This window comes from Fukomys damarensis, unplaced genomic scaffold (genome assembly GCF_012274545.1).
Source record: "Fukomys damarensis isolate Sample0158 unplaced genomic scaffold, DMR_v1.0_HiC HiC_scaffold_5, whole genome shotgun sequence".
Taxonomy (NCBI): domain Eukaryota; kingdom Metazoa; phylum Chordata; class Mammalia; order Rodentia; family Bathyergidae; genus Fukomys; species Fukomys damarensis.
The window spans coordinates 35,136,949-35,146,895 of record NW_022900917.1 but is presented as its reverse complement, the minus strand read 5'-3'; the positions used below and the strand labels follow the sequence as shown (position 1 = coordinate 35,146,895).

Genomic DNA, 9,947 nt, shown 5'->3' with positions numbered 1-9,947 from the left:
CCTCCCCCCTCTGCACCGCCTCAGGTGCAGCTGCCTGTCTCACTGGACCTTCCACTGTTCCCTTCCATCATGATGCAGCCCGTGCAGCACCCTGCCCTGCCCCCTCAGCTCGCCCTGCAACTACCCCAAATGGATGCTCTCTCCGCAGACCTTACCCAGCTTTGCCAGCAACAGCTTGGGTTAGATCCCAACTTCTTAAGGCATTCTCAGTTCAAACGCCCAAGGACAAGAATTACAGATGATCAACTAAAAATCCTGAGAGCTTATTTTGATATCAATAATTCTCCAAGTGAAGAACAGATTCAAGAAATGGCAGAGAAATCTGGCCTCTCTCAAAAAGTTATCAAGCACTGGTTTCGAAATACGCTTTTTAAGGAAAGACAGAGAAATAAGGACTCACCATATAACTTCAGTAACCCTCCTATAACTGTTCTGGAAGATATCCGAATTGACCCACAGCCTGCCTCCTTAGAACATTACAAATCAGATGCATCATTCAGCAAAAGGTCTTCTAGAACGAGGTTTACTGACTACCAGCTTAGGGTTCTGCAGGATTTTTTTGACACAAATGCTTACCCAAAAGATGATGAAATAGAACAACTCTCTACTGTTCTCAATCTACCTACTCGGGTTATTGTTGTGTGGTTCCAGAATGCTCGTCAGAAAGCACGAAAGAGTTATGAGAACCAAGCAGAAACTAAAGATAATGAAAAAAGAGAACTCACAAATGAACGGTATATTCGAACGAGTAACATGCAGTACCAATGTAAAAAGTGCAATGTGGTTTTCCCCAGAATTTTTGACTTGATTACACACCAGAAAAAGCAGTGTTACAAGGATGAGGATGATGATGCCCAAGATGAAAGCCAAACGGAAGATTCCATGGATGCCACTGATCAAGTGGTATACAAGCATTGCATAGTGTCTGGACAAACAGATGTTGCCAAAACCACTGCTGCCCCTGCAGCAAGCTCTGGCTCTGGGACTAGCACACCCCTGATTCCATCTCCCAAACCAGAGCCTGAGAAGACGTCTCCAAAACCTGACTATCCCACAGAAAAGCCAAAGCAGAGTGACCCTTCTCCTCCTACTCAAGGCACCAAACCAGCCCCGACAGTAGCTTCGACTTCCTCAGATCCACCACAAATATCCACAACCCAGACACAGCCACAGCCACCAAAACAAGTCCAACTTATTGGAAGACCTCCCTCAGCTTCTCAAACCCCAGTTCCTTCCAGTCCACTGCAAATTTCCATGACTTCTCTCCAGAACAGTCTACCTCCACAGTTACTCCAATACCAATGTGATCAGTGTACAGTTGCCTTCCCAACTCTGGAACTTTGGCAAGAGCACCAGCACATGCACTTCCTCGCTGCTCAAAATCAGTTCCTCCATTCTCCGTTCTTGGAAAGGCCCATGGACATGCCCTACATGATATTTGACCCCAACAATCCTCTGATGACTGGACAGCTGCTGGGTAGCTCTCTCACCCAAATGCCACCTCAAACCAGCTCCTCCCACGCCTCAGCCCCTCCAGCCATTGCTGCTTCCCTTAAAAGGAAACTGGATGATAAGGAGGATAATAATTGCAGTGAAAAGGAGGGAGGAAATAGTGGTGAAGACCAACACCGTGATAAACGCCTGAGAACCACGATCACCCCAGAACAACTGGAAATACTCTATGAAAAATACCTGCTGGATTCCAATCCTACCAGAAAAATGCTCGATCATATTGCACGTGAAGTAGGACTGAAGAAACGGGTGGTACAGGTCTGGTTCCAGAACACACGAGCAAGAGAAAGGAAAGGTCAGTTCCGGGCAGTGGGACCAGCCCAATCTCATAAACGGTGTCCATTCTGCAGAGCCCTGTTTAAAGCAAAGTCTGCCTTAGAAAGTCACATTCGCTCTCGGCACTGGAATGAAGGAAAGCAGGCAGGATATAGCTTGCCACCAAGCCCTTTAATATCCACAGAGGATGGGGGAGAAAGCCCACAGAAATACATGTATTTTGACTATCCATCTCTGCCATTAAATAAAATTGATCTATCAAGTGAGAATGAACTGGCTTCTACAGTGTCAACACCTGTTAGCAAAACAGCAGAGCTGTCGCCAAAAAATCTTTTAAGCCCTTCTTCTTTTAAAGCAGAATGTCCTGAGGATGTAGAGAATTTAAATGCCCCTCCTGCCGAGGCTGGGTATGATCAAAATAAAACTGACTTTGATGAGACTTCATCCATTAATACCGCCATCAGTGACGCCACCACTGGTGATGAGGGAAACACAGAGATGGAAAGTACCACAGGAAGTTCTGGAGATGTGAAACCAGCACTATCTCCTAAAGAGCCAAAGACACTGGACACTCTGCCAAAACCAGCGACCACACCTACTACGGAAGTCTGTGATGACAAGTTTCTCTTTTCTCTCACCAGCCCATCAATCCATTTCAATGATAAAGATGGTGACCATGACCAAAGCTTTTATATCACAGATGACCCTGATGACAACGCTGACCGCAGTGAAACCTCCAGCATAGCTGACCCAAGCTCACCAAATCCATTTGGGTCTGGCAACCCTTTTAAATCCAAAAGTAATGATCGGCCAGGTCACAAGCGCTTCAGGACCCAGATGAGCAACCTCCAACTCAAGGTTCTCAAGGCTTGCTTTAGTGACTACCGAACTCCAACCATGCAAGAATGTGAAATGCTGGGGAATGAGATTGGTCTGCCTAAACGGGTGGTACAGGTGTGGTTTCAGAATGCAAGAGCAAAGGAAAAGAAATTTAAAATTAACATAGGGAAGCCTTTCATGATCAATCAAGGTGGAACGGAAGGCACTAAGCCAGAGTGTACCCTCTGTGGGGTGAAGTATTCTGCCCGCTTGTCCATCAGAGACCATATTTTTTCCAAACAGCACATTTCAAAAGTGAGGGAGACGGTGGGCAGTCAGCTTGATCGGGAGAAAGATTACTTGGCTCCAACCACCGTTCGGCAGCTGATGGCACAGCAAGAACTTGATCGTATAAAGAAAGCTTCAGATGTGCTGGGCTTAACAGTACAGCAGCCAGGAATGATGGACAGCAGCTCGCTCCATGGCATCAGCCTGCCAGCAGCCTACCCAGGACTCCCTGGCCTTCCTCCTGTGCTTCTCCCCGGGATGAACGGCCCATCCTCCTTGCCTGGATTTCCACAAAATTCAAACAGTAAGTCATTTGCAGGAGAGTCATTCTTGTTAACTAAGTAGCATTAAGCAACCAATCCCATGTAAACAAGGCCCCTGGTGAATTTAGACTTCTTTTAATTTTACTAATTAAAACCAATAAATTATTTAAAATATATGTTTATTGGTTATTGCAAATAAATGGGAAGTAGGTTCACCTGGAAATATGCAGAAACATTTGAACTAGATAGATCCTACCAGATTTTCAGAAATGTATTAATTATTTTTACCATTACCTCTGTATGTCTTAAAAATATTTTTATTTACTAATTTCAGTGCTAATTTTAAATGACTTTTCAACACAAACATGAAGCAGTATTTGATATAAATATTAAGAAAGTGAAACATGAAAAGAAACATTCACTGGTGTTTTAATTCCTGTTCACTCCAAGAGGCAGGAGTTTTTGTTTTTGTTTCTAATTTGTTTGTCCTCCACTCACAATAACTGCCATGAAATTCAAAAATTAAGGACTCTGTAGACATAGGAATCGACCTACATTTCACCTAGTATATAAAAAAGCTTATGTTTAAAGTTAAATAAAAATATGGCTTCTGTGATAATTTGTAATTTAGCATTCCTATGAGATTTTGATTTTTGTAGCATCCATTGCTACTTGTTACATAAATAAATTCACATTGAAAATAATTAATATTATTCCATGACTTTCCGTCCTTCTTTCCTCCCCTAGCTCAAGTTTATAACTAAAGTAACCCCAGATACTGAATAACTCTGTTCATCAGGAGAAACATAATTTATACAGTTGAGATTTTGTGAATAAGTATGGCTGTTCAATTGTATTAGATAGAATAAATTGCATATACTTATTCTATTAGGCAATCATGTAACTGAAAATATAACTCAAGTCCGTACTATGAGAAACGCAAAAACATTATTGTATTTTCTTTTTTCAAGTATTATTCTTCAAATTATCAATGATTTTTTTTTTAAAAGGAAAACTGGACATTCAAAAGAGATTTATCTGGTATCTCTAAACATATGTGTATATGTATATGCATATATATCTGCAAAGTTTACAAAGATATAAGGCCAGCTTTTAATTTCAGAAATTTGACTTTTATATAAATATCAATTTTTTCAATTCCACCCTCCTCTTACAAAAAAGAAACCTGCCATTGTGACACTAAGAACTTACCCCTATTTTAGCGGTTAGATTAGGAGGCATGCAAACAATGATATCCAATGGCCTGCCATTGCTAGCTCATCTGGTTACTTGTCCCAAATGATTTGTTGGCTTTAGATGGAAAGAGAGTGGAACCATACCTAGAGTGTTACCAAGAAGACATTTATGATGTTCTTTCCTTTATCACACCGAGTCCCTCTTCCCCAAAGTATTTTGAGCTTGTATGGATAATCTAGGGACTTAAATATTAGATATACAATTTTATGTTTTATTTAATTAAAATGTTTTCCATTTTAATTAAGTCAAATATAAATATTTTAAAACAATGCAATAACAGGTTTTTTTTGCATATAGTATTACTATTATTACTTTTTGATGCCACTTTATAACCATTGCTATTATTAGTTGCCATACAAAAGAGTGTCAGAACTCCTATGATCAATTGTATAAAATAGGTTTCAAATATTTTACAAAGGTTAAGAACAGTTGAGGTAACTATGCCTTTAATTCATAAATCTGCTTTGATTGATGATTGTGTTGTCACCTTCCTCTGGAAGTGGTGGGCACAGCATCTTATTTTTCTCTCCAGTGGGTCAGAAAGCCTTTACTAGGACAATGGGTCCTTCTGTCAATTACCCTTCTGGTTTGTTACTGTGATACTGGTGCCCAGAGGACCTGAGCAAAAGAACATAAGACAGAAATAGAGAGAAGATATTGATGAAATATTTAAACAAACTAACATTTTTCTCATTTTACTCACCATAAATATAATTTATATCCATCCCCTAAAATATGGACCCTATCTATAATTATCAGCACTGCTGGGAGGATGTTGGAGGCAAGGCCTTCCATGGGTAAGAATATCTTTGAACACACCAGGTACCAAGGAACTCAGCACTTTGTCTGATGCTTTATTAAATCATGGACCCAAACCAACTGGGGAGTGTTGTAAAGAGAAACGCTCCATGAATGATGCTACCTACTGGAATTTGCAATTTCTCTTGAATTAGTCCTTTGTTTGTGATAGATTTTAACATTAGCACAGCAGAGTTATCAGTGGGACTCCATCGGAGAGCCTGAGTTCCCACACTTCCAGTTCATATATTTTTAAAGTTAATTTATCTCTGATAAAGGGGAGGACAGAATATATTAACCAGCTCATGGTTTAGAGCTGTGGTTCCCCACCTTTCCATCATCATCTTTCCATCTTATGCCGCAAACAGCACTGCTTTACAGGAGAGAGATTTATCCCGGCTAAGTGAAATCAAGAGAGAAAATGTCTCTATAAGTAAAATAATGTCTGTGTTTCTTACAAGCTCTGGGCTCCATACAATTTGTTATCTATATGAGCACACTTTAGGACTATGCTAAATTCATCTTGGATCCATTTTAATAGGATTCTGGTAAGCAAAAGTCTATTTTAAAAACACTCTATTCCTTTGTAAGTTTGACGGTTTTCATCTGAATTAGTTCAATAAAAAGTGCTCCAGTGAATGTTAAATATGCTGTAAAGAGATCCTCCGAAATCTATACCCCAAGAATAGCTTAAGTGGAACATACATGTTAGATTCTATTATTTATCAATCTCTAAATTTTGTGATCTCTACATATATTTTATTTTGGTTTTAAAGGGTGGAATTGCTCTCTGGTGGTTGGATATCGGCCTTAGTGCTGACAGAAATGGCTTACTTCCAGGAAATCTTCAAATTACATAGTCCTACAAGCTTGCTCACAAGGCCCTTTCAAGGGTGATATAGATCATGTGTACCTGACTCATGAACAGTGACCCAGATCAGTGTTCATTTTACTGCTTATTGCTCATTTTTAATAAAATGAGTTGTTTTCTGCTTTAAACTTTTTCACATTTTAGCATTTTTCCATCACGATCATATGCAAAAAGAGAAAAGAGTATTACATGATCATATGCCTGGAAAAACTTAAAATTTAACATTTATGTTTTATCCTTTGGCTCCTTTTCTCATTTGATCAAGATGAATAATCACTCAATTTTCTATTTTAACTTTTTTCTCATGTTAAATAGTGTCTGATTTTAAATGTTTATTAGCATTCAAAAATATAACCTAACCCAATATCCTTAAATGAAACTTTAAAACATTATTTTGCATTTTTCTCAAACTTCACTGTAATTTATAGCTCATTGGGGTAAATTTAGATGAGATTCTTCATAACTTTAGTACAACTATTTTTGGCCTACTTGAATATTTTTATTTTCACCTCAAAAATAAATTTTAGTTTTGGAGGATCATGGTCATGGAAACCTGGAGAAAAGAAATGCCCTGTAAAGTGCATTGTGCAGCATGCATTTTCATCTGAAAGCATTATTTTCAGGAATAAGTAGCTATTCCAGGAAAGCAAAACCAAATAAGTTGATGATAGTATGAGATTACTCATAAACTTTTTATCGCTACGTGAAATTTTTAAGAACTGGAGTAGGACCTGAGAAACAGGGGAGAATGTATCATTAGCATTATAACTCAATAAAGGATGTGAATCTTTGCTATGCATTTAGTTTTAATTTTGAGTTGCCATCACTTATTCCATAGTATTTCTCTTCCTCCTCTGGTTTTCTGGTTCCTGAATGTTTAAACAGGAATTTTTATGAGCTTATAGCTTTTATTAGCAAGCCCAGTGTATGTACTTATTATTCTTAATCTGAATCTCTTTTCCTAAAAATTTTATTTAAGTGGAATATTAACTGAACTTATTTCTCAATATGCCAAAAATCCCTATCTCTGATATTCCTGATAACTTGACTATATTATGTAAGACTCTCAATACAGTCTTCTAAAAAATTTTAATATTTCATTATATAACCTCTGGATAGAAACATGCAGACCTCATCTAATGGGAAAGCCCAAGTCAACAGCTACTGATCCATCTTGCTAACTGAAATTGCTATTTTTCCCTGTTTCTTAGTGTTCTAATCTTTTTTTAATCTTAAATGCTCATGTCATAGAGATGCTGGTAGATGAGATAGTTATTTCCTCAGTTTTTGGTGGGAAATAGGAAATGCACTAGCTGAAAGAGCATGCAGACACCCCCTCCTCCCCTCCCCATCTACAAACACTTTATTTTCATCTTCTCATTCTCTCACCAATCAAGAGAAACAGATTGGCAGAATGGATTAAGAAGCAAAATCTAATCTTTTTTTAATCTTAAATGCTCATGTCATAGAGATGCTGGTAGATGAGATAGTTATTTCCTCAGTTTTTGGTGGGAAATAGGAAATGCACTAGCTGAAAGAGCATGCAGTTTCTGAGCAAAGGTGGACCCTCTCACTAGACCTAGACCTGAGGTTGGTTTTGCGAGTAGACAAAAGAAGCTGGTGACCAATATAGTACCCTAACAGTACCAAGAAGTTCCTTCTGTTTTGAGTGAAGTCTCCATCTGAATCATTCAGGCTTGAAATTTAATTATTAGACCTTAATTCATTTGATTCAACATATATAATCCTTTGTTTAATGGAAAATTGTATAGAATACCATAAAATCTGAATATCATAACAGGAAAGAACCTCAAACATGATCTAATTCAGTATATATTGAGCCTTTTCAATAATAACATATTTATCTCTTTGGCTCTTTCTTCCTGATAAAATTTTGTAGGGAAGCAAGTGGAAAGAATGTGAAGATAACAGGAATAGTGGGACTCACAGAAAGGGAGGTGAGGATGTGGAACTTCCAAAAGCAAATATATTACTTTGCAATTTTCCCTAGGCTTAGCTCTAAATCCTACAGATCTAAGATGTGTATCATATTGAATTGGATTAAAGTTCAAGGACTTTACTTTTTCATTCCTATCATACCCCTGAACATTTAAGCCATTTGCATTTTAAATTTATTTAAAATGTGTAAGCTATTTTTCAGTAAAATATGAGCACTTGCTGGAAATAAAATTCTATTTTCCAGGATTTCTTCTTTTTGCTTTTGAATATTTGACTGGCTTCAATAAGACCAGAAGACAAATCTGAGTGGTATAAATTTACCATCCTGAAACCTATTTACCATTGAGTCATAGTTCTTTTTCTGTCAAACACCTACCACTTATAGGATTCAATTTTCTTATTAAAAAATGGAAATTTTGGTATCTATTTTCCTTGACCATTAAGGAGTTGGGGGATTATTCTCTAACATTATGAACAATAGATAGTACAACTATAGAAATGATTCCAAAGCAAGTCAGAGAAGAGATGGGTGTGGTGAGGTTAACCAGAGGGGTATCCAGTAACAAGGTAGGCAACTTGAAACCAGTTTGATCATGGTAGAGTCAAAGAAAAAAGATATTGAGCAGTTCACACCGGAATATCCATAGATACTCAAATCCAAGGATGCTCAAGTCCCTTATGGCAAAATATTTGCATATAACCTATATACATCCTCTTGTACACTTTAAACCATCTCTAAATTACAGTGCATCATACAATGTACATTCTATGTAAATAGTTGTTATGCTGTATTGTTGAAGACATCATGGTAGGAAAAATCCGCACATGTTTAGTAGAGATGTAATTTTTTACAAAAAGTATTTTTGAGCCATGGCTGGTTGAATCCATGGAAGTAGAATTTGTCGATATTACTTTATCTTGGAAGAGTTTTCTTGGCTGGGTAAATACCAATGAAGAAACTATTTTTTTTTTTTTTGTAGCTAAAGAATGCATGCAATCATGTGTCTTTTTTTTCCAACACCCATATGTTGCCTGTAGCATAGAGATAAGACAATGGCCAGTATTAAAAGATGGTTCTAGTAAAATTTAAGGCCTTTATTTTTACAGCTATTCACAGATAATGAAACTGTATTCCTTTTCTTCTGTTTAGATCCCTTGGTTAAGTCCAAATCATGATCACTTGGTGAACTTCATACAGTTAGAGAACAAGCTTCCATCAGTCCGATATTAGGCATAAGTCTATTCTTTCTACAATCAAATTTATGTAGTTTTAAAGACAACTCCAGGAATTACACAGGTTTTTACAATGTCCTTTTCCATCTTGAGCTGTCCCCCTCCCCACCAACTATACAGCTAGTAAACATTGGCTTTGGGATAGGTTAGGACTGACTACTGTTCCATTGAGTACTTGAAACCCAACAAAGTCCACTTCCCTTTTTTCAGGAGTCCTCACTACCCGTACAATCTACCTACTGAGCATTTAGTTTCTCTTCTCTAATGAGGTGAGAATCATTTCTGCATATTATAAGCAAACCTGAAAGAATCATGTTTTCAGAGTGGTGAAGTTTAGTGTTAATATGTGCAATTTCCATCAATGACTCTGTTAACCAAGTTGTCAGAGTGGTAATGAACAGCTTAACCTGTACCCTTTAAAATGACATCATGCCTAACCATGCTTGCTGCTGGTAATGAATATCTATGACTTTACTGTTATTTGTTTTGTGGTATCTTTCGTGGTCATTTGCTACTGCTATTTAATTAGCTTATCACCTTCTTTATTCAATGTAAATGTCTTTTTTTCTACTGGAATGCAGGCATCTGGCTTTCATTTTATTTAACAGCTAATACCTTTAGTGAACATAATAATTATCAGACTGCTCAACTGAAGGACAAAGTGAATCTGC

The 9,947-nt window shown here is 37.6% G+C and overlaps 1 protein-coding gene across 1 annotated transcript in view; it reads left to right on the top strand.

Moving 5' to 3' along the window:
• The window catches only part of Zfhx4 (zinc finger homeobox 4), a 180,020-nt gene that overhangs the window by 165,507 nt on the left and 4,566 nt on the right, over nucleotides 1-9,947 (top strand). Inside the window, exon 11 of the mRNA XM_033760481.1 lies at nucleotides 1-3,199. This exon is cut by the window's left edge and continues 1 nt beyond it. Coding sequence (XP_033616372.1) covers nucleotides 1-3,199 — 3,199 coding nt within the window. The remainder of the gene's footprint in view (nucleotides 3,200-9,947) is intronic.